The 24,663-nt window shown below is 58.3% G+C and overlaps 1 protein-coding gene across 8 annotated transcripts in view; it reads right to left on the bottom strand.

Annotated features, from left to right (window-relative positions):
* Nucleotides 1-24,663, bottom strand: part of PCSK6 (proprotein convertase subtilisin/kexin type 6) — a 32,848-nt gene that overhangs the window by 4,433 nt on the left and 3,752 nt on the right. The window contains exons 2-15 of one of the 8 annotated variants that reach the window (XR_014793628.1): nucleotides 21,234-21,338; nucleotides 19,515-19,625; nucleotides 18,806-18,949; nucleotides 17,754-17,830; nucleotides 16,242-16,330; nucleotides 14,880-15,052; nucleotides 12,247-12,459; nucleotides 10,323-10,423; nucleotides 9,974-10,077; nucleotides 7,908-8,025; nucleotides 5,577-5,765; nucleotides 5,038-5,174; nucleotides 1,972-2,134; nucleotides 1,303-1,341 (exon numbers count right to left, since the gene is read on the bottom strand). Coding sequence is in view for 5 of the 8 variants with exons in the window: in XM_084869068.1 (XP_084725194.1) it covers nucleotides 1,284-1,341; nucleotides 1,972-2,139; nucleotides 5,038-5,174; nucleotides 5,577-5,765; nucleotides 7,908-8,025; nucleotides 9,974-10,077; nucleotides 10,323-10,423; nucleotides 12,247-12,459; nucleotides 14,880-15,052; nucleotides 16,242-16,330; nucleotides 17,754-17,830; nucleotides 18,806-18,949; nucleotides 19,515-19,625; nucleotides 21,234-21,338 (1,787 nt within the window). In the remaining 3 variants the exon portion in view is untranslated. Of the gene's footprint in view, nucleotides 1-1,037; nucleotides 1,342-1,971; nucleotides 2,140-5,037; nucleotides 5,175-5,576; nucleotides 5,766-7,907; nucleotides 8,026-9,973; nucleotides 10,078-10,322; nucleotides 10,424-12,246; nucleotides 12,460-14,879; nucleotides 15,053-16,241; nucleotides 16,331-17,753; nucleotides 17,831-18,805; nucleotides 18,950-19,514; nucleotides 19,626-21,233; nucleotides 21,339-24,663 lie in introns of those variants that run through there. The other 7 variants (XM_084869070.1, XM_084869068.1, XM_084869066.1 and 4 more) reach the window with 7 other exon arrangements.

Genomic DNA, 24,663 nt, shown 5'->3' with positions numbered 1-24,663 from the left:
GCGGGCAGGTCCACGCTGCTGCCCTCCCCGAGGGCTTGATGTCGCTGCTGTGAACCCCCTTCCCCGGCCTGAAGCCGTCTGAAGGCACCGCGGGGCCCGGGGTCACCTCGGCGGGGAGCCTCCTGGTCCCCAGCTCACAGCCACCCCCACCCCCACCCCAACCCCACAGACACCCCCCACCCATCGAGGCCGCACCCCTCACCCCACAGACACCCCCACCCATCGAGGCCACACTCAGGCGAGCCCGAGCGACCAAGACTGCAGGCCAGCCTTCTAGCGGGATCCCCGGGGGACAGGGGAGCGCCGGGGGCAGATGTTATGGGGGAAAAAAGAAAAAGCACATTCATTGGTGAATGATTACTGAGCCCGATTTATAAATCACCGGGGGAGCAGCCGATTAGCCCATTCGTAGTCCCACGGTCCACGCTCCAGGGAATTAAACGGAATCGCCCGTCGTTTAAGCTCCAGATGCAGCACGGGACCCCCATCCCGGCAGCGATCACTAACTCCGAGCACCAGGGTGCCGGGGAGAACCTCCATGCATGGCGCAGGGGGAGTGCCGGGCGCAGGGAGATGTGCCCAACCAGACACCGAGTCTCTCGCCCATCGCGTGGGCCGATCGGGGGAGGAACAGCTACACCCACGGGCAGGGAGGGTCTGAGCCCTCGCCCTGAGCCGGAGGGAGGGGCTGCCTGGTAACGAGGGACCGCGGGCCTGCCCGGCGTGGCTCCGCGGTCGGGCGTCAGCCTGTGAACCAGGAGGTCACGGCTCCGTTCGCGCTCAGGCCACAGGCCTGCGGTTGCGGGCACATCCCCAGCAGGGGGTGTGCAGGAGGCAGCGGATGGATGTTTCTCTCTCATCGATGTTCCTAACTCTATCCCTCTCCCTTCCTCTCTGTAAAAAAAAAAAAAAAAAATCAATAAAATATATTTTTTAAAAATATATATATATCAATATATATTATATTGTTTTTTTTTACAGAGCGGAAGGGAGAGGGCGAGAGAGTCAGAAGCATCGATGGGAGGGGATGTGCCCGCAACCAAGGTCCATGCCCTTGACCGGAATTGAACCTGGGACCCTCCGGTCCGAAGGCCGACGCTCTATTCACTGACCCTCCTGGGCCCCCGAAGAGCCTGGTCCTCGGCAGGCGCCGGCCACAGGGGTGGCCAGGGGGTGGTTTGGGGGGGTCAGGCTGAGAGATGGGGGCCCGGGGGAGGGACAGGCTCGTTCTGGTTGGGCACAGAGAGGACCCTCGATCTCCCGGCCAGGGTGCGAGGACATACTAGCCGGGCGCGTACTTACAGGCCTGGGACACGCTCAGAGGGCCCTGGGAGGACCGAGCTGTGTGGGTGCAAATCGGCAGCGTTACTGCGGCCCCGGACGCGGAGCGGCCCCGTCCGGACCCCCGCGTCCGCCGGGAAGAGCCCCACGATTTTTGTTTTTAAATATATTTTTAAAATTGATCTCAGAGAGGAAGGGAGAGGGAAAGAGAGAGAGACTTCCATGAGGAGAGAGAACGATGGATCAGCTGCCTCCTGCACGCCCCCTCGTGGGGATCGAGCCTGCAACCCAGGCCTGTGCCCTGACCGGGAATCGAACCCTGACCTCCTGGTTCCCAGGTCGATGCTCCACCGCGGAGCCACGCCAGCCCGGCCAGCCCCACGCAATCAGAGTGGAAAACCAGCCATGGCTCAGGGTGTGGCTCCATGGAGAGAGCGTCGGCCGGCGGACTGAAGGGTCCCGGGTTCGACTCCGGTCAAGGGCACGGACCTCAGTTGCAGGCCCCTCGGCAGCCCAGACCCTGGTCGGGGCGTGTGCAGGAGGGAGTCCATCCATGTGTCTCTCTCCCATCGACGTTTCTCTCCCCCCGACTCTCCCTGAACGTCAGGAAGAACAGATCCCGGGGAGGAGGACGCGCCAACAGAAGGAGGGAAAACCCGCGGGACAGTCCCTGCGGCGGCCCGGCCGTACCTGCGTAGTCCTCCTCCTCCTCGGGGCCCTCGGCCGGGGCGGGCCGGGGCGGCTCCAGGCCCGGGGTGGACAGCTCCAGCATCCGCGAGCGGGACTGGTGGGCGCTGAAGGTGAGGTAGGGGTGCTCCGCCGTGCCGTGCAGGACCAGGCTCCACTCCCGCAGCTTCCCTGCGGGCACAGCCGCCGTCAGGGGCCGCCCGTCAGGGACCGCCCGTCAGGGACCCGCCCATCAGGGACCCACCCCGGGCCAGCATGGGGGACATAGGCCTCATTCACACACACACACACACACACACACACACTCATTCACACACACACACACACACACACTCATTCACACACACACACACACACACACACTCATTCACACACACACACACACACACACACTCATTCACACACACACACATACACACACTCACACACACACATTCACACACACACTCACACACATACACACACTCACACACACTCATTCACACACACACTCACTCACACACATACACACACACTCATTCACACACACGCTCATTCACACACACACACACTCATTCACACACACACACTCATTCACACACACACTCATTCACACACACACACTCATTCACACTCACACTCAGTCACACACACACACTCATTCACACTCACACTCAGTCACACACACACACACACTCATTCACACACACACTCATTCACACACACACACACACACTCATTCACACACACACACACACACTCACACACACACACACACACACACACACACACACACTGAGTGACCAGATTAGGATGATCTCTGAGCACATAATCACCTGGCCATTCAGTGTAGCTACATGAAAAAAAAAAAAAAAAAACCCACAGCATATACTACCTTTCACATCCATCCATTTTTCTAGAAAATGTAAGTTTAGTTTTTTTTAAAAAAAGCTGTGGGCCCTGGCAGGAAAGCTCAGGAGGGTCGAGCATGGTCCTGAGACGCCGAGATTGAGGGTTCGATCCCCGGTGAGGGCTCACACAGGCATCAACCAATGACCCTGCCCCCAAGTGAGCGACAAATAGATGTTTCTCTCCCTCTCCCTCCTTTTCTCTTCATCTCATCCGTGGGAATACATCGCTGGGTCAGGGCTAACAAACATGTTTTTTAAATGCCATCTTTAAAAAAAATAAATAAAGGAGAGAGAGAGAGAGAGAGGAGGGAGGCCCAGAAGAACCCGGGGATCTGTTTCAGGCTGACGCCCGGTGGACGCTCTCCCAGCCGCAGGGCCGTGACCCTGAGCTGCCGATTTGCCGCAGCGGTGCGGGCGGAAGGGATAAAAATGGCCCCGTCTGCTTTTATAAAAACATAAAAACACACAAGCACACTTTGAAAGTGCGGGTTCTACAATCCGGGCACTGCATTTCCATACAGCCGTGCTGGGACAGACTATGTCAACACACACACACAGGAATGCCAGCCTCTGCCCAATAAATGTAACACGGAGTTAAAACCCCCCACGCAGCTCTGGCCGTGTGGCTCCATGGATGGAGCGTGGGCCCTAGGATGGAAGGGTCCTGGGTTCGATTCAGGTCAATGCAGCAGCCAGGGTGCATTCCAAGGCAACCCACCCACGTGTCTCTCTCACATCGATGTTTCTCTCTCTCCCTCTTTCCTCCCTCCCTTCAAAAATCAATGGAGCCCTAGCTGGTTTGGCTCAGTGGATAGAGCGTAGGCCTGTGGACTAAAGGGTCCTGGGTTCGGTTCTGGTCAGGGCACAAGCCTTGGTTGTGGGCTCGATCCCCAGTGTGTTTGTGCCTGGAAAAAGGTCCATGCCCTTGACCGGAATCGAACCTGGGGCCCTTCAGTCCGCAGGCCGACGCTCTATCCACTGAGCCACACCGGTTTCGGCGATGCGGTGTTTTTGAAAGCAGGTTCAAAGCGAGGGGCATACACTGGGTCCAATGTGCCAGAGGCGGCATTCCTGGAGCTTGCTTATCACTCCGCCGCCCTGATTGCCTCACACAGCCCCGGTCTTATCTGAGATTTGGAAACGTTTCCCTCGGCGGCCACGGGCACGGAGCTGGCGTTTGTTCTGAGTTGTTGTTGGACACGGAACAGTCAGAGATTGAGTAAGTCAAACAGAGCACAGGACAGTCAGTAGAAGGGCCTGCAGCCAGCGGAGCGGAGCTGGCTTAAACACAACACAAAACAATTAAGTTGTGGAGATCTGAGGGGCAGCCTGGCCGGCGTGGCTCAGGGATCGAGCGTCAAACGATGACCCCGGAGGTCACGGGTTCGATTCCCGGTCAGGGCACATGCCTGGGTTGCGGGCTTGAGACCCAGTAGGGGGGGGAGTGCAGGAGGCAGCAGACCCATGATTCTCTCTCCTCACTGATAAGTTTCACTCTCCCTGTGCCTTCCCCTCTGAAATCAGTAAAAACATTATTTTTTTTTTTTTAAGTTTTTAACTGATTTATTTATCATTTTAATCCTCACCCGAGGACATTTTCCCATGGATTCTTAGAGAGCGAGGGAGCGAGAAGGGAAGACAAAGACAAACATCCATCTGAGACAGACACATCGATGGGCTGCCTCCTGCTCGCACTGTGACCATGGCCCGGGCCAGGGAGGAGCCCTGGATCAGAATCGAACCCGGGACCCTTTAGTCTGCAGGCCGACACGCTATCCACTTAGGCAAACTAGCCAAGGCAATAAAATCCTATTTTTTTAAAAAATGATGAAAATTGTGATGTGTGTATCATGTGCCTTTCACCTTCATCTACACTAATAAAAGTGTAAGATGCAAATGGACCGTACCTCCCACGACGCCCACCAGCCAATCAGGAGCGAGTATGCAAATTGACCCACCAAAGATGGCGGGTTAATTTGCATACACTGGGCAAGAACACTGCCCCCTACTGCTCCGGGTCTCTGGGCAGCGTGGGAAGGCAGAAAGACGGCTCTGGGCCAGAGGGAAAGTGGGCTCTGGCAGCCAGGGGAAGGCAGGCCTGCTCTTGCACAAATCTCCGTGCGTTCGGCCCCCAGTTTAAACGACGGAGCGGCTGCGAGGGGAGCGGGGCGCCTCTGACCTTGCTTCTCCGGGTTGCGGACCTGGGACGGCATGTCCTGGATCTCCAGCGTCCACTCCCCCTCGGCCTTCTCGCCCCAGCAGTGCACCGTCATGAACTCCCAGTTGGAAAAGCCTTCGTTGGAGTGGTCCAGCAGCCTGGGGGGGAGACGGGGCCAGGACACGGGGGTCCGTGAGGGGGTGGGGGTGGGGGGTGGGGGACCAGGGCAGCAGGGGTGAGGACAGCCCTCGTCTTCGTTGGAGGTAAAGGGGCAGGCAAGCCCGGACTGCTGCCCCACCCTTGTTTCTTTAAATCTTATTTTAAAAATCTTTTTATTGATTTCAGAGAGGGAGGAAGAGGGGGAAGAGAGAGAGAAACATCAATGAGGAGAGAGAGTCATGGACCGGCCGCCTGGTTGCCGGGGGAAGCAGCAGGGGTGTCAGCGCGAGAGTCCAGACTGCGATGATGCCCACGTGGTTCCCTGCCGGCCACGGACGGCCACGGACACCCTGTACCGGCCCCCGGCCCCCCGCCCGGCCCCCCAGGCCAGGCCGGCTCACCTCTTGGCCAGCAGCTGGGACCTGGTCCCCGAGGGGGAGACGAGGTGGATCTGCAGGTCGCCGCGGCGCGGGTGCGAGATAGACACGCGGGCCACCACGTGCTCCAGGAAGCCCACCCGCTGGTCCGAGTGGTCGGCGCAGGCCGTGGTCAGGGCCGTGGCCCGCAGGGTCTGCACCACGGGGATGCTCCTGGGGGGGGAGGGGGGGGACCCGGTCACGGGGACGGTGAGTGCGGGGCGGCCTCTGGGGTCCCCGCCGCCCCCGCTCCCCGGGGAGAGCAGCTTCGGCCCTCCCTGACGGACCCTCTCGGACGCTCCTGCTGCAGGAGACGGCCGGCCTGGAGGATGGCTGTCCTCTGGGGTTCCCTCAGAGAGGCCCTGGCCGGGGTGACTCCGTCGGCTGGAGCATCGTCCCGAGCACCGAAGGGTCATGGGTTCGATTCCCGATCAGGGCACATGCCTGGGTGGCGGGCTCGATCCCCAATTGGGAGGCAACTGGTCCATGTTTCTCCCTCCCTCTCTCTCTCTCTCCCTTCGTCTCTCTCTAAGATCAATGGAAACTTAGGTGAAAAAATTTTTGGTTTTTTATTTTAATATTTCATTGATTATTTACATTTACACTGACCAGCTGCCTCCTGCACACCTCCTAATGGGGATGTGCCCGCAACCAAGGTCCATGCCCTTGACCGGAATCGAACCTGGGACCCCTCCGTCTGCAGGCCGATGCTCTACCCACTGAGCCACACCGGTTAGGGTGGAAATTTAAAAAAAAAGAATGGAGCCCGGCCAGTGTGTGGCTCAGGGGTTGAGCACCGACCTAGAAACCAGGAGGTCAGGGTTCGATTCCCGGTCAGGGCACAGGCCCGGGTTGCGGGCTCCATCCCCAGTGGGGGGCGTGCAGGAGGAGGCAGTCGGTCCATGACTCTCTCTCCTCATGGATGTTTCTCTCTCTCCCTCTCCCTTCCTCTCTGACATCAGTAAAGACATATTTGAAAACAGACGAAGACAGAAAGGTCCTATGGCTGCCGAGCAGCAGTGGAGGAGGGGAGGCGGGAAGCTGGGCTCGGCGGCCCCAAGGAATGACATCGCTGGCTGAGTCATGAGAAACCCTCGGACACGGTCACAAACAATGATGTCAGCCCCCCGAGACCGTAAACACGCGGGCACATGACGTGTGTGCACCGCACGTGGGCTGGGGAGGCTGACTGCTTGCATGGCCGGCTCCCAAAGTTTCCCGTCCGTCCGTCCGTCCATCCGTCCACCCCACCGGCCCACAGCCCACAGCCCTCCCCCCTCCTCCGAGGCTGTCTCAGTCCCCAGGAGGGGGCGTGCAGGAGGCAGCCGATCCAGGATTCATTCTCATCACAGATGTTTCTCTCTCTCCGTGCCTCTCTGAAATCAATAAAAATATACAGTAAAAAATAAAAGAGTCATCCTGATATGGCTCAGTGGATAGAGCGTTGGTCTGCGGACTGAAGGGTCCCAGGTTCGATTCCCGGTCAAGGGCATGAACCTTGGTTGCAGGCATATCCTTGTTGCAGGGGGGTGCAGGAGGCAGCTGATGGATGTTTCTCTCTCATCGATGTTTCTAACTCTCTATCCCTCCCCCTTCCTCTCTGTAAAAAAAATCAATAAAGTAACTTTTTAAATAACTATTATAAATAACTAAGAACCCATGGGGAAAATAGCCTCGGGTGAGGATGAACCAAAACAAGATAAACACAAAGAAACCATTCCTTCCCGGCTTCAGTCCAGGAGAGAGTGTGTGTGTGCCTGCCAACTATGAGCACACACCTTCCACCGACTTCCTGGCAGCAGGGTCAGGGTCAGGGTCAAGGCCGGGGTCAGAGTGAGGGCCAGGGCCAGGGCCAAGGTGAGGGTGAGGGTAAGGGTGAGAGTGAGAGTGAGGGTGAGGGTGAAGGCCAGGGTGAGGGTGAGGGTGAGGGTGAGGGTGAGGGTGAGGATCAGTGTGAGGGTCAGAGTGAGGGTGAGGGTCAGAGTGAGGGTCAGGGTGAGGGTGAGGGTCAGAGTGAGGGTGAGGGTGAGGGTGAGGGTCAGGGTGAGGGTGAGGGTCAGAGTGAGGGTCAGGGTGAGGGTGAGGGTGAGAGTGAGGGTCAGGGTGAGGGTGAGGGTCAGGGTGAGGGTGAGGGTCAGAGTGAGGGTGAGGGTCAGAGTGAGGGTGAGGGTAAGGGTGAGGGTGAGAGTGAGGGTCAGGGTGAGGGTGAGGGTCAGGGTGAGGGTGAGGGTCAGAGTGAGGGTGAGGGTGAAGGTCAGGGTGAGGGCCAGGGCCAGGGCCAGGGCCAGGAGCCCGGGACCCCGCGGGCCGCCTCACCTGGGCCTCTTGTCCGAGAAGGCGACGCAGGTGTGCTGTGCGGGCACCGCCGTCCACTTCCTGGCCTCCAGCACCAGAGCTTCCGCGTCCACCAGGCCGAAGCCGTAGAGATGGCTGACTGGAGAGACGGCCCTTCAGACCCGGGCCCCTCCCGCCGGCCCGACTCCCCCGGACGGAGGGCACCGGACCCCGGCCTCCCTCCACAGCCAGGGGACAGACCCCCTGGGCTGCTCAGGGTTGGAAGCATCCGGCCGTCCAACCGACCGACCGACCATCCGTCCGACCGACCGACTGACAGTCTCCCGGGGCACCCGACTGAGGATTGCTCCCAAGACCCTCTGTGCTCCTCAGTCTAAGAACTCTACTCCTGCCCCCTGGCCTGCGGATGGGAGGGTCCCGGGTTTGATTCCCGGTCAAGGGCATGTCCCTTGGTTGCAGCTTGGATCCCCACCAGGCCCTGGTCCTGGCATGTACGGGAGGCAACGGATCAATGTGTCTCCCTCCCTCCCACTTCCTCTAAAAATCAACGGGAAAATACCCTCACGTGAATTTTAACAACAACAAAATAAAAACAATAAAAACTCTACTCCTTGCCCAGCTGGTATGGCTCAGTGGCTGAGCGTCCACCTAGGAACCAGGAGGTCACAGATGGTTCAGTTCCAGGTCAGGGCACAGGGCCGGGTTGCAGACTCCATCCCCAGCGTGGGGCGTGCAGGAGGCAGCCGGTCCATGATTCTCTCTCATCACGAATGTTTCCATCTCTCTCTACCTCTCTCTTCCTCTCTCTCATATCAATAAAATACCTACTATACTAATAAAAGGGTAATATGCTAAGGAGACTGGGTCGACTGGACATCTTCCATTCAGTCAGTCATCCGGTCCTCCTTCCGGACAAAGCCACAGTGGGGGGGCCTGAAGCAGAGGTAGTTAGGGGCGATCAGGCCGGCAGGGGAGGGTGGTGGGGGGTAATCAGGCCAGCAGGGGAGCAGTAAGGGTGACCAGGCTGGCAGGGGAGGGCGGTGGGGGGCGATCAGGCCAGCAGGCAGAGGGATTAGGGGCGATCAGGCCAGCAGGCAGGTAAGTAGTTAGAAGCCAGTGGTCCCAGATTGTGAGAGGGATGCCTGATTGTCGGAAATCCCCGGAGGGGTCCCGGATTGGAGAGGGTGCAAGGCAGGCTGAGGAACCACCCCCCTCCCGCTTGGCATGAATTTCGTGCACCGGGCCTCTCGTATTTAAATAAAATAAAACCAGAGGAAAACAACACCCGGAGGCTCCAGGCTTGACCCCTAGTTTCTCCCCTTTCGCCCTTCAGCTCCCAGCTGCCTGGGACGCAGGCCAGCGGGCACACGTGAACTGGCCCGGCCCGATGTTGAACTTGGCCGGGGGAGAGGGTTTCAAAGTTTAATTTCCGAGGCCCAGCGGCGGCGGAGGCAGCCGATATCATCTCTCTCCCTCGCTCCCGAGGCCAAGCTGGAAATGTGGGTCAGCTCTCCTTACAGCACTGCCCGCCACCCCACTCCTGACCCCCGGCCTCCTGACAGGAAGGGGAGTGTCCCCTGGGTCGGGGGTCACAGGGCGTGACCTGTACTTCCCAGGGAGTGGTATCAGGGGCCGAGTTGAAACAGTGGGACCTGAGCCCTAACCGGATTGGCTCAGAGGATAGAGCGTCGGCCTGCGGACTGAAGGGTCCCAGGTTCGATTCCGGTCAAGGGCATGCACCTTGGTTGTGGGCACATTCCCGGTGCAGGGGGCTGCAGGAGGTGGCTGATGGATATTTCTCTCTCAGTGATGTTTCTAACTCTCTATCCCTCTCCCTTCCTCTGTGTAAAAAAACCCAATAAAATATATATTTGTATATTTTTTAAAGGTCACTAGTTCGGGGCATCCTGAATTCCAGTGACCGTAGATTTTCATGTTGAGGTTCCAGGACACTTTTAACCATGACACACCATCAGAGCTCTCCGGGGATCAACGAGAACTCAGGGCACCCCGAGACAGACTCCAGGGTCGCCCCCCAGGACCCACCAGCATGGGGGGCCGGTCCCGCCCGCCCCCGGGGCCCGCACCTTTGTGGCCGGCCCCGTTGACCTTCCAGTCGTTGGCCTTCAGGTGGGCCGGCCGCGAAGTCTTCACCAGCAGGTGCTGCACGTCACGCCAGGTGAGCTGGCTGCTGCAAGGACAGAGGGACACACAGGTCGCACGGACGGACGGATAGGAGGATGGACGGACGGCAGCACAGGGGAGGGGGCCAGCCCCCGGCCTGCAATGCCAGGAAGCCGTGGTGGCTCCATGCCCAGTCAGAGGGATCATTCACACCCTCTTTTTCTAAAAAAAAAAATACTATTTATTGCCGAAACCGGTGTGGCTCAGTGGATAGAGTGTAAAGAAAAAGGAGGGACGTGAGTGGGAACTTACTTTGCTTCCAAAGCCAGGGCGATGATCCCCGCCACCATGGGGGCCGAGACCGAGGTGCCCGTGTGCCCGTCGGTGCAGCGCTGGCGCAGATCCGTGGTGACCTGGCGGGCGGGAGGAAGGGGGTGGGGGGGAGGTCAGCTCTGAGAACTCAGGGGCCGACGCACTCAGGATGCTGGTCCTGCCTGGCCGGCATGGCTCTGTGGCTGAGCATCAACCTAGGAACCAGGATGTCAGGGTTGGATTCTGGTCAGGGCACACGTTTGAGTCTCAGGCTCGATCCCCGGTAGGGGGCGTGCAGGAGGCAGCCGACCCACAATTCTCTCTCATCATTGATATTTCCATCTCTCTCTCTCATCTGAAATCAAGAAAAATGTATTTAAAATAAAAAGATGCTGACACTAGGCACGTGTGGACCTGGGATGATCTGGATACATTCTTTAAAATAAAAAAAAATATACACACACACATATATATCTATATATATATTTTTTACTGATTTCAAAGAGGAAGGGAGAGGAAGAGAAAAAGAGAAAGAGAGAGAAACGTCCATGATGAGAGAGAATCATAGGTCGGCTGCCTCCTGCACATCCCACACTGGGGATGGGGCCTGCAACCTGGGCCTGTGCCCTGACCGGGAATCGAACCTGTGACCTACTGGTTCCTAGGTCAATGCTCAACCCCTGAGCCATGCTGGCCGGCCTGGACACCTCTGGGCGACCGCGCTTTCCTTCGTACCAGGAGCTCCGAGCTGCTGGGCTTTGCTCTCACGGTAACAAATGCACCCGCCATAGGAACGAGCAAGACCAGCGTGGGGTGAGGATGGGCCGGGGGGACGGGGGGTGTGAGGACGAGGGGCGTGAGCTGAGACATGAGGAGCAGCCCCCCTGACCCAGGGGGCACGGCTCCGGAGCTGAGCGTCCACCTGGGAACCAGGAGGTTGGGCACTGCCCTACTCCCCTCCCCTCAGGCCGGCCGCCCCCCCCGGCCCCTCCCCGGGCTCCCGGACGGGCGTCTGTGTCACGAGGCCTCAGCCAGTGCCCTGTGCCCACGGGCTGGGCTCCGACGGGAACAGGAAACCATTCAGGGCCCGGCGGCCCGGCCCAGGGCGCGTGCTCCAGTGGGAAAGGAAAACAACCTAAATTAGTACCTTCGCGAGCCGGCCCGGCCGCTGCCGAGCTGGCAGCTGCCGCGGGGACCGGCCTCTCCGTGCGTGCAGGGTGAGGAGGGAGGAGAGGGAGCCTGCCTGCTTCCCCCAAAAATGTAAAAATAAACCCACGGGCCATCGGTAAAGACGTGGCTGCGCGGCAGGAGGCAGGAGATTAAAAAAAAAAAAAAAGGCACTGCCTGGCCAGTGCGGCTCAGTGGTTGAGCATCAGCCCATGACCTAGGAGGTCACCGGCCAATTCTGGGTCAGGGCCCAGGCCCGGATTTCGGGCTTGGTCCCCAGGAGGGGGCATGCAGGAGGCAGCCGGTCAGTGATTCTCTCTCACTGATGTTTCTCTCTCCTTCTCCCTCTCCCTTCCTCTCTGAAACCAATAAAAAGATCTTTTTTTTTTATTTCTTTTTAAACTAAGCCATGTCTGGTGGGCTATTTGATCTTGTTTTTCTTTCTTCCTTTTTTTTTTTAAATATATATTTTATTGATTGTTTACAGGGAGAAAGGGAGAGGGATAGAGAGTTAGAAACATCGGTCAGCTGCCTCCCGCACACCCCCACACTGGCGATGTGCCCGCAACCAAGGCACATGCCCTTGACTGGAATCAAACCCGGGACCCTTCAGTCCAAAGGCATCCAACGCTCTATCCACTGAGCCGCACCGGCCTGGACTCCTCTTTTCGTTCCGAGGAAAAGGAACTGGTCCTGGAGGGCGGGAGCCCCATTCTGAGCCCCCGCTCCCCGCCCCCTGCCCGCCCCGGGCACTCACGATCTTCCGCTCGTAGAAGGCGCCGCTGCTGTAGGTGGTGGCCAGCGTGGACGGGCACTCCTCCAGGTACCAGGGCTTGTAGCCGTTCTCCGTGGTGCTGCTCACCGAGATGGTGTAGATGCTGTTGGTGTAGCCGTCGCAGGAGCAGTGGTCGCCCTCTCGCCCGCCGTTGCCCGAGGCCCAGACGAAGATGGAGCCCAGGCCCTGCCGGCCCTGCAGGGAGGGGAGAGAGGAGCGGCCGCCGTCAGCTGCCGGGGCCGGGCGGGGCGGGCCGCGCCAGCTCCAATTTGCGGCTTAGGATTAGCCTGTCATCAGCCGGGCCCGGGTGATGGAGGGGGCGGCGGGCGCCGAGTCCCAGAGGAGGAGGCGTGTTTATGGCCCCGGAGGGAGCTGCCGGCACTGGGGCTCGGCCCGCGCCAGCCCGGGCGGTGAAGGACTGTGGGGCCGGGGGTGGGGTTTGCGGGGAGAAGGCCTAAGGTCAGAAAGGAGGGGCCCTGGGCGGGGGACATTCTGAAAGATACAGACTCCAACCCCAACACAGGAGAGGAATAGCGGCCCGGCCGCCAGCGTGGCTCCGTGGTGGAGCGTCATCAGCCCATGAACCACCGTGAACTGAGAGGTCACGGTTCGATTCCCGGTGAGGACACAGGCCCGGGCCTCAGGTGTCAGTCAGACACCCCCCCCCCAAAGGCTGCGGACCGAGTGAGGGTGCAGGCCGGACGGAGTGCATGAATTTTGTGCACCGGGCCTCTAGTGTGTGTGTGTGCGTGTGCATGTATGTATATATATATTGATTTATTGAAGTTAGAGAGGAAGAGAGAGAGAGGGAGAAACATCCATGATGAGAAAATCACGGATCAGCTGCCTCCTGCACACCACCTAAATGGGGATTGAGCTTGCCACCTGGGCATGTGCCCTTGATTCTCTCTCATCAGGGATGTTTCTCTCTCTTTCCCTTCCTCTCTCTGAAATCAATAAAAATATATTTTAAAATGAATGAGTGGCCGAAACCGGTATGGCTCCGTGGATAGAGCGTCACTCTGCAGAATGAAGGGTCCCGGGTTCGATTCCGGCCAAGGGCATGGACCTTGGTTGCGGGCACATCCCCAGTAGGAGGCGTGCAGGAAGCAACTGAATGGATGTTTCCCTCTCATCCATGTTTCTAGCTCTCTATCCCTCTCCCTTCCTCTCTAAAAAAATCAATAAAATATATATTTTTAAAAAATGAATGAGTGAATCAAAGGGCCTGCCCCCTGCCCCCCACCCGGGGCCCCTCTCTCTTCTCGCCAACAGGACAAGCCGGAGGCACACGCTGCCGGGAATGCCTGGGTGTCCGGCCCAAAGCCCTGCCAGCGTCACCGGGCCCTGGGGCCTGCTGGGCCACCCAGGGCCACCGGGCGCTGACCACAGCCTCCCAGCGGCTCCAAGAAGCTGTCCGCGCCCCGCCGCCCGCCTCACCACCCTGCTCGTTACAGCTGGGTCAGCGCCAGTCCTCCCCCTCCCCCCGCCCTCCACACCCGCCTTTCTGACTCACAGGGACGCAGAGCAACGGGGCTGGGCCTCCCGGAAGGAGCCTGCAGCATCCACTGTGCACCCGGAGCCTGGAGGCCTGGCACCCAGAGCTTTGCTCCGATGAGCCCCCTGGAGAGGTGCCACCCCCGCCCCCCCCCGCCACGCAAACTCTACACGTCTCATGTTGCCGGCTGCAGGGACGGGGAGCAAACAAGATCAGGATTTCCTGCCCGGCTGGCGTGGCTCAGTGGTGGAGCGTCCACCCAGGAACCAGGAGGTCAGAGTTCGATTCCTGGTCAGGGCACAGGCCCGGGCCGCGGGCTCCATCCCCAGGAGGGGGCGTGCAGGAGGCAGCCGGCCCATGAGTCTCTCTCTTTCATTACTGGTGTTTCTCTGAACAATATAACCTGTAGGGAGAGGGCCTAAGCCGTCGTCAGTTAGACATTCCCCGAGGGCTTGCGGACTGCGTGAGGGTGCAGGCTGGGCTGAGGGACTCCGCGGAGTGCATGAATTTCGTGCACCAGGCCTCTAGTGTATACACCGAGCGGCCAGATGATGATGATGATGATCTCTGAACGCATAGCAATCTGGCCACTCCGTGTGTGTGTGTGTGTGTGTGTGTGTGTGTGTATTAGAAACCCGGTGCATGAATTCGTGCATGGGGCGGGCTCCGGCCAGCCTGGCCAGGGAGAGGGGACATGGGTGGTTGGCTGCCCTGCCTGCTGGTTGAACTCCTGGTCAAGGGGGCAATTTGCATATGAGCCTTTTATTCTATAGAAGATACACCGAGTGGTCAGATTACTATGCATTCATAGATCATCACCATCTGGCCACTCAGTGTATATATTGATTGATTGATTTCAGAGAGGAAAAGAGAGAGAGAGAGAGAAACATCAATGACAAAAGGGAATCACTGATCAGCTGCCTCCTGCATACCCCCTAATGGGGATCGAGTCACAACCTGGGTGTGTGCGCCCTTGACCAGGAATCAAACCTGGGACGGCCCTTCGGTCCGCAGGCCGACACTCTATCCACTGAGCCCCATTGGCCGCAGGGCCGAGTCCCTCTCTGGGCGCCCCCCGTGCCCCCGAGTGCGCCCGGCAGCCCTGGGCCCCTCACACCTTTTTGATGCCGTACTCGAAGGCCTGCCTGGCCAGCCGGCCGGGCCCGTCCACCGTCTTCCCGTCGTCGTCCGGCCCCCAGCTCGCGCTGTAGATGTCGATGTAGTTGGGCCGCACGCCCAGCGACTTGGCCTCCACCACGTCCGTCACGTCCCCGTCCAGCATGCGGATGCCTGCAAGCACAGAGGGCCCGGTGGGTGTGCGTCCCCCGGGGGAGCCCCCGCCGCCGGGGAGCCCGTCTGCCCTCAGTTTGTTTTTCTGCGCTTTCTTTTTTTATAAATATATTCTTATCGATTTCAGAGCGGAAGGGAGAGGGAGGCCGACGGAAACATCAAGGATGAGAGAGAGAATCGTGGATCGGCTGCCTCCTGCACGCCCCACACTGGGGATCGAGGCCACAACCTGGGCATGCGCCCTTGACCGGGAATCGAACCGTGACCTCCTGGTTCCTAGGTCTAGGTCTAGGATCAACCACGGAGCCATGCCCAGCTGGGCAGGAATGCCTATTATTGTTATCTATTCTAATGAAAGGTAATATGCTAATTAGAGGACATCCATCTGGACGGACTTGCGGACGAAGCCACGGTGGTGGGGGCCAAGGCAAAGGCTGTTAGGGGCCATCAGGGCCTGCAGGGGAGGGCAGTTCGGGGAGACCAGGCCTTGATGTCGTGGGGCCTGGCTGAGTCTGAAGGGACGGGTACCCCCCACCCACATCCTCCTCCTCCTCTCCCCTCTCCAATCAGCCAATTCCTGGAGACCGCCCCTGCCCACGTGAGTTCCTTTGGAGGCCACACCCAACCAGCCACCTGCTCTGTGGGCTCCTACACTCACACTGCGGGCACTCTGCCTCTGCCCCAATCCCGTCACCCCGGGGCCAGGCACGAGACCAGGAGGCCGGCCCCACACCCAGAGCCTGGAAACTGTCCCATCCCGAACCTGCAGAACCTGCCCGGCCTGTTCCTTCCTGCAGAAACCACAGCCCAGGCCTTGTGTGTCCCCCAACTCCCCACCCGCTGCCTCCTGCCTGACCCTGTGTGTGTGTGTGTGTGTGTGTGTGTGGTGTGGCCCCCGCCAGGAGAACTGTGGGTAACACACTGTGCAACACCCATGTTTCCTGGCCTGCTGGTCTTACCGTCCCTAAATGAATGACTCTCTTTAAGACAGGTCACTCCTGCCCTGGCCTGTTTAGCTCAGTGGGTAGAGCATGGGCCTACGGAGTGAAGGAAGGGTCCCGGGTTCGATTCCGGTCAGGGGCATGCACCTCGGTGACAGGTTTGCTGCCGAGATCCAACCCCCCCCAGAATGGGATGCTCCCAGCCCCCTGCCCGGCTCGGCAGCTCCCGGCCCCGCGCCCGGCCTCACCCCCGATCTTGGCGTTGTACGCGATGCCCACGATGCAGTAGGAGTTGTTGGCGGAGGCGGCCACCTCGCCCGCGCAGCGCGTGCCGTGCCTAAAAAACAAAAAACAAGCACGGCGAGACGCAGTGAGGCCCGGCCCGGCACGCCGGGGGGACTGGGTGTGCTGCTCGAGGCTCCTGCAGGGAGCGGCCGCCGTCCCCGCACGGCCCTCCTGCCATCCCCACACCACGGAAGCAGGAGCTAGGGAGAAATCGCCAGGAAAACAAACAAACTGCTCCCCCCCTCCCTCTCTCCCCCCGCCTCCCCCATGACCCCGGCCGCCACGGAGCCGGTCGCTCAGTCCCTCCTGCGAGAACAGCGCCTCTTTGAGAGCCGGTCCCCGGGGGCCGAGGCTCAGGGATGCCCGCGTCAAACCGCCGTTAAAAATAGCCTGGACCCAAAAGCCCTGCGTCCGCCGCCCCACGCCTGCCGGCCGGCTGCTCATGGGGTCATGCCGCTCAGGGGCCGCTCAGGGGCCGTCTCCACCCCCTACTCCCCCCACGGCCCTGCCTCTGTGCCCGGTGGGTGTACGGCTGGAGATGGAGGCGCCCTGCACCCCAGATGGGCTCCGTGCACAGAGGGAAGGGCACCGGGGGATGGGAGGCCGGGACGGCAGGCCCCCAGCCGGGCCTCCTCGGGTCCCTGGCCCTGCCAGGCCTCCCCGCGCGGTGCCAGGAGGGCCCGGCCTCTGCCCGTCGGAATCGGGCCGACCACAAAGGAAAACGGGAGCGTGGGTAGGATGCATCTTGGCCCGGCAGCAGGGGAAGAGAGAAAAGGGGCTTTTGTTCTCCTTCCTGTAAATATTTTTGGAAGGATGCAAAAAAATTTAAAAAGAAGCTCAGGCCTGGGACACCCTGACAGAGAAAGGACAGCAGCTGGACTCCGACCCCGAGGCCGCCACGGACAGACAGCACCCGAGGGACCTGCCGCCTCCCAATGCCGCCCCCTTTGGCAGCAGAGTGATGGCGACAACCATGGTGTGTGTGTGTGTGTGTGTGTGTGTGTTTTAATCAATTTTTTTAATCTATTTCTTTTTAAAACATATATATAATTTATTGATTTTTTTTACAGAAAGGGAGAAGGAGAGAGAGTTAGAAACATCCATGAGAGAGAAACATCAGATCAGCTGCCTCCTGCACAGCCCCTACTGCGGATGTGCCCGCAACCGAGGTCCATGCCCTTGACAGGAATCGAACCCGGGACCCTTCAGTCCGCAGGTCGACGCTCTACCCACTGAGCCACACCGGTTAGGGCTGAATATAGAGAGGAAGGGAGAGGGAGAGAGAGAGAAACACCAGGGAGGAGAGAGACCCATGGATCCGCTGCCTCCTGCACGCCCCCTACTGGGGATCGAGCCTGGAACTCAGACATGTGCGCGGACTGGGGATCGAACCGTGACCTTCTGGTTCGCAGGCTGACACTCCAGCATGGATCCCAAGGAGGAGGATGGCAGGAAGGAGGGGCTGGGAGACCTACTTGTTCTCGTTGCTGGCGTCGTAGCGTGGTGACGGGTCGTAATCGTTCCCGTTGACGTCGTAGCTCGCGTAGGAATCCTGCGGAATTAAACCTTCCTGAGCGAGGCCGTGTGGCACCGGGGTGGCAATCCTGCCCACGCTACCAGTGCGCCTCCATCGGAAAACAGAGGGAAAAACGGACTCCGGACCCCGTCCCTCTCACTGTCGCCTTCTCTAGGTTTCCTTTCCTTTCCTTTTTTTTTTTTTAATTGAATTTATCGGGGTGACAGCCTATATAATAAAGAGGCGATATGCAAATTAACCCTCATGCCCTCACAAGATGGCTGCCTACGACCAGGCCAGCAGGGAAGGTTAGTGAGGGGCAACCAGACCAGCAGAGGGTGGGGGGGGGGCAGTTAAGGGCAATCAGGCCAGCACACAGAGGCAGTTAGGGGCAACCAGGCAGGCAGGCAGATGAGCAATTAGGAGCCCGTGGTCCCGAACTGTGAGAGGGAGCAGACTGGGCTGAGGGACCCTTCCCTCCCCGCAGTGCACAAATTTCGTGCACCGGGTCTCTAGTTGGTCCATACAATTACATTGCTTTCAGACGTACACATCTATAACGCATCGTCTTTATTTAGGATTTCCAAAACAAAAAAAAAAATACGTATACGCGCACTTTGAATAAACGATAAAGGCAGCGTTTAGGAAAGTACATTTCACTTTCAAAGCTGAGCTGCCAGTCCTGGCCGGCGTGGCTCAGTGGCTGAGCATCCCCTATGAACCAGGAGGTCCGAGTTCGAATCCCAGTCAGGGCACACGCCCTGGTTGCAGGCTCGCCCCAGTAGGGGGCGTGCAGGAGGCAGTCGATCCACGTTTCTCTCTCATCACCGATGTCTCTCTCTCCTCCCTCTCCCTCTCCCTTCCTCTCTGAAATCAATCAGTATGCTTTTAAAAAATAAAATAGGAATAAAAAAATACTTCGCCGGCCATAGACTTTAAAAAATAAATAAAGATAGAAACTCGTGCACGACCGTCTATTCACGGACACGTGGCCGCCCAGGCCCGACTCACGTAGTTGGGGGCCAGGTCCGGGTGGTCCCGCTCGATGCCGTCGTCCAGGATGGTGACCACCACGTTCTCGCCCGTGTAGCCCCGCCTCCAGGCCGCCTGCACGTTCATCTCCGAGCGGCAGCGGCTGTGCTTGTCCCCGCAGTGCTGGGGGGAGAGACACACGGACAGTCCTCACCGGGGCGGACACAGCCGGCCCAGCGCGGGCAGCCAGCCCCATGCAGGCCGGAGGAGACGCTCTCTGGCGCCCCCTATGGCCGAGATGCTCTTTTCCTCAATTTCCGGAAAAGCAAGGGTGGGGTCTCTACCTGTCCTTTTTTTTTTTTTTTTTTTTTAATATATTGTATTTTATTGATTTTTTTACAGAGAGGAAGGAGAGGGATAGAGAGTTAGAAACATCGATGAGAGAGAATCATCGATCAGCTGCCTCCTGCACACCCCCTACTGGGGATGTTCCCGCAACCAAGGTACATGCCCTTGCCCGGAATCGAACCCGGGACCTTTCAGTCCGCAGGCCGACGCTCTATCCACTGAGCCAAACCGATCCCGGCTGTTGTTAACCCTTTACTTGGGGATATTTTTCCATTGAGTTTTAGAGTGGAAGGAGAGAGAGAGAGAGAGAGAGGAACATCGATGTGAGAGACACATCGGTTGCTGGCCTCCTGCACAGGCCCTGACCAGGGCGGGGACCAAGCCTGCAGCACCCACTCACCAGGTACCACATGTTGGACCAGATGGGGTCGTTGAAGTGGAGGGCCTGGGGGTCGCCCCGCGCGTGCCTCTTCACCCGGCGCTTCACTTCCTGCTGCTGGAGCCATTTCACCTGTCGTGGGAGGCAGCACGGTGACGACACGTGTTTATGTACGTAACAGACATGCATGGATGCCAGCGAGGGAGGGAGAGGGAGAGAGAGCAGCATCCAGCAGGAGAAAGAATCACAGATCAGCTGCCTCCTGCACGCCCCACACTGGGGATCGAGCCTGCCGCCCAGGAGTGTGCCCTGAGCGGGAATCGAACCGTGCCCTCCTGGTTCCTAGGCCAGTGCTCCAGGCTTTAGGGTTTATGTCAGGTGACCTCCCGATTTTGTGCGGCTTCTGCCTGGGTGTGACGGGAGGGTGCGCTTCTCATGAATATGTGTCCTCATCCATGTCTTCCCTGGTACGTTCCAAGGAGACGTTTTTAAATATATATATATATATTTTATTGATTTTTTTTCTAAAAACACTTTTTATTGATTTTTTACAGAGAGGAAGGGAGAGGGATAGAGAGTGAGAAACATCGATGGGAGAGCAACAGCCATCAGCTGCCTCCTGCAGGCCCCCTCCCGGGGATGTGCCTGCCACCAAGGTCCATGCGCTTGACAGGAGGCAGCCGGTCCATGCTGCCCTCTCATCGCGGATGTTTCTCTCTCTCTCTCTGCCTCTCCCTTCCTTCCTGAAAGCAGTAAAAACACAGTTAACACGCAGCCCCGGGCTGGTGGCTCCCACGCCCAGGAGGAGCGGCCGCATGACATCTTTATCTTCCTATTTCTGTCATCCCTCTGGCCGGGAGCCGCGAGGGCGGGCCGGGGCTGAGCCGGAATCACCCCCCGGACACGCAAGGGCCGGGAGACACGGGCGGCGGCGGCAGCAGCAGCAGCAGCCTCAGACCCACTGACCGCGCTCCAGCTTGGAAGGGAACCGGGACGAGTCATCTCACAAAAATGCGGGAGGCCTCGCCGGCCTCGGGCCAAAGGACACGCCGAAAACAAACGCTTCAACGGCAGGCTCCGGAGAAAGCCCAGCGACCGGCCCGGGGCCCTCGGAGCGGCCAGCCGGACACTTCGAGCCCTGGTCAGCGGGCGCAGTGGTTAGCGCCCTGGCCCACGCACAGAAGGGTCCCGGGTTCCGTTCCAGCCTCAAGGGCAGGTGCCTGGGTTGCAGGTCTGATTGCCGGATGAGGCACCCAGGTCAGGGTGCGTGGATGAGGCAAGCAATCCAAGTGTCTCTCACACATCCATTCCCCCCCCCCCCCCCCCCCCCCCCCCGCTCTCTCTCTGCCTCCCTTCCACACTCTCTAAAAATCAATGAAAAAAATATTCTCCCGTCAGGATTAAAACAAAACAAGACCCACACACACACAAAGAAAGTACTTTGAGCCCAGTGGGTGTGTGGCTCAGGGGGTTGAGCCTCGACCTAGGAACCAGGAGGTCAGTCACAGTTTGATTCCCCGTCAGGGCACAGGCCCGGGTTGTGGGCTCCATCCCCAGTAGGGCGTGTGCAGGAGGCGGCTGATTGGTGATTCTCTCTCATCACGATGTGTCTCTCTCTCTCTCTCTCTCTCTCCCCCTCTCCCTTCCTCTCTGAAATCAATAGAATTAAGAAAAAAAAGAAACGAAAACGGAAAAACCAGCCGCCCCCGAGGAGCCGCCGGCGGGCGGGCGCGGCCGCACCTGGGGGTCCATGCGGAGGAAGGTGTGTGGGCCCCGGCTGCTCAGGGTGGACCGCTTGAAGGTCTTGCTGTGGTAGAAGTGGTAGTAGTCCTCCAGGTGCCCGATCTGCAAGGCGAGAAACGGGGCGTCACTGGTGAACGGTCCCCGAAACGGTTTCCAAACCCCCAAATCCCGCCCGGCCAGCCGGCGTGGCTCAGCGCTTGGACACCGACCCATGAACCAGGTCACGGTTCGATTCCCAGGTCCGGGCACAGGCCCGGGTTGCGGGCTCCATCCCCAGTGGGGGGGGCGTGCAGGAGGCAGCTGATTCATGATTCTCTCTCATCATGGGTGTTTCTCTCTCTCCCTCTCCCTTCTTCTCTGACATCCATCGGCTGCCTCCTGCACACCCCCTCCTGGGGATGTGCCCGCAACCGAGGTCCATGCCCTTGACCGGAATCGAACCTGGGACTCTTTGAGTCTGCAGGTCGATGCTCTATCCACTGAGCCACACCGGTCAGGGCCCGTTGATGTGTTTTGACTGGTTTCAGAGAGGATATAGGGATCCCGTCTGATTCTCAGCAAAGGCGCCAGGGACAGGCGGATTCCACCCCGAATGCCATCCGATCAGACCGTTTCAAAGGTCCCCCGCCCGCCCAGGCCGCCCGTGGACGTGACCTCAGACGCAGGTGCAAGTCTGTAAGCTCCGGAGTCAGCAAGCTGGGGGGGAGCAGGGGGAGGGGGTGTGGGGCCAAGCACATACTTTGGTCAGGCCACAGGGTCCCTCCCTCCCTCCCAGGCTGCAGGGTAGGAGCCGCCTGCCGGCCCCCAGGGAGGAGCAGCCGATAAGCAGCTGGGAACGGGCCCAGTAAGAGCTCAGTGATGAATGTTGGCTGTACAGCGCCCCCGGCCTGCCCTTGACCCAACAGATGTTCTCCTTTCTGGTGGCTGCTGTTATTTTTCTGCTTATTATAAACTTTTTCTTTTCCTATTTATTAATTTGAGAGAGAGAGAGAGAGAGAGAGAGAGAGAGAGGAAGGGAGTGAGTGAGAGAGAAACATTGATGGGTGCTCCACTCATTCATGCACTCATTGGTTGATTCTTTTATTTATTTTTTTCTACACATTTGTATTGATTTCAGAGAGGAAGGGAGAGGGAGAGAGAGAAACATCATTGATGAGAGAGAACCATGGATGGCTCGGCCACCTCCTGCGTGACAAGCCCCCTAGTGGAGATTGACCCTGTGACCCGGACCTGTGCCCTTGACCAGAATCAAACCCGGGACCCTTCCGTCTGCAGGCCGACGCTCTGTCCACTGAGCCACAATGGCAGGGCCGCTGGTTAATTCTTCCAAGCACTCTGACCGGGGATCGAACCGGCATCCTTGGCCTATCAGGGCGATGCTCTAGCCCACTAGATCCCTCCCCTACCCTCCACCCCAGCCAGGGCCTGACACCGCTGAGCGGAGCCCTGTCTGCTCGGAGCTCCTGTTTAAAAAGCCGCTGGCGACGGGGCTCGGTTATATAATGTGACGGGTCCCTGTGGGGCTGCCGAAGAGAAACCCGACTAATTGGCCCGTAAAAAACCAAATGAATTCCGTCCTGCCCGGCTGGCTTCCGCCCGGGAAGGTTATAAACACACCGAGCGCCTATATTTAGCCAGTGCGGGGCTACCTGGTGTTTATAATGAAGGAAGTCCAGAGGGAGAGCGAGGGGGGGAGAGAGAGAGAATGCGAGGTTTGTTGTTATTTTCTTAAAGCATTCCAAAAAAAAAATTTTTTTTTAATGAAAAAAAAAAATTGAGCTGAAACCTGTGTGGCTCAGTGGATAGAGCGTCGGCCTGCGGCCTGAAGTGTCCCGGGTTCGATTCCGGTCAAGGGCATGGACATTGGTTGCGGGCACATCCCCAGGTGGGGGTGTGCAGGAGGCGGCTGGTCGATGTATCTCTCTCATCGATGTTTCTAGCTCTCTATCCCTCTCCTTTCCTCTGTGTAAAAAATTAATAAAATATATATATGTATTTTTTAAAACTTGAGAACCCCCTGCTTCCCATTTCAGTCACACAGACACACGGCAATATGCTGGGGCCGACGGGAAGATGCTTGCTCAACTTCCCAGCCTCCCAAATTGGCCTTCTGCAGCACGTATTCCTACCCCCCCTCGTTCTCCCCAACCCCGAGCATGCAATTAAGCTGCTGCACTTCCTGTGGGTTCCTGAAAAGGCTCATTTCGACACAGTCAAGTTCATGTTCTCTTCCCGAAGCCCTTACCCGGCCTCAGCCGCCCCCTTTCACGTCCACAAGGGGCCCACGTGTGGCAATCTGAATAGTGATTTCTGGAGGTAAGGTGTCCCTCCTCAGAGCCTGGGAGACCGTCCTCTGATTTTTTTTACCGAGAGGCCCGGTGCACGAAATCCAGGCACTACAGGGAGGGCCCAAGGCCCGGACAGCGACCGGGGCCGACCAGGTTCCCTGCCTCCCAGCCGCCCTGCCTCCTCCTTCCCTCGCTCCCTCAGCACCCCACCACCCCCTGGTGGTCAGCGTACATCATAGCTAGCAAACTCCCAGTTGGACTCCCCAGGGGACAATTTGCATATTAGCCTTTTATTAAATAGGTTGTGTATTGGTTTCAGAGAGGAAGGGAGAGAGAAACGAGGAGAGAGAATGATGGATCAGCTGCCTCCTGCATGCCCCCCACTGGGGATGGAGCCCCCACCCCGGGAATCAAACCCGGGACCTCCTGGTTCCTAGGTCGACGCTCAACCGCTGAGCCACGCCTGCCGGCGTTACGAAGTATTTTATGTCTCTGTCCTTATTTTCTCAGACTCTCCCTCTAGAGAGTGCCCTCTGAGGCAAGCCGCTTTCAGGAAAATGCACCATTCTTTTTTTTTTTTTTTTTTTTTAAATATATTTTCATTAATTTTCCACAGAGAGGAAGAGAGAGGGATAGAGAGCTAGAAACATCGATGAGAGAGAAACATCGACCAGCTGCCTCTTGCACACCCCCACCTGGGGATGTGCCCGCAACCAATGTACATGCCCTTGACCGGAATCGAACCTGGGACCTTTCAGTCCCCAGACTGACGCTCTATCCACTGAGCCAAACCGGATTCGGCAACACCAGTTCTTTTTTTAATAGACCGCCTCTCTGGCCAATCTGAGCAGGCTTTTTACTAGAACACAGTGTAGCTTCGGGTACAGAACATGTACACTGTGTTCTAGTAAAAAGCCTGCTCAGATTGGCCAGAGTCAGAGAGGCGGTCTATTAAAAAAAGAACTGGTGTTGCCTCGGAAGTGGGGGGTAGTCTTATACAGCGAATATAGGCCTAAACCTATGTTTTAACTGTAAAATTAGGGGGTCGTCTTATACGCCGGAAAATACGGTAATAGGACTCGGCGAGTCTATAAATAAGAGCAGTTCCGTAGAATAATGCACTCATTCTTTCCCCCTGC

Source organism: Pipistrellus hanaki (genome assembly GCF_964339955.1).
Source record: "Pipistrellus hanaki genome assembly, chromosome: 21".
Lineage (NCBI taxonomy): Eukaryota > Metazoa > Chordata > Mammalia > Chiroptera > Vespertilionidae > Pipistrellus > Pipistrellus hanaki.
Note: the sequence above shows the minus strand (reverse complement) of the source record. Positions and strands in the feature narration are given on the sequence as shown.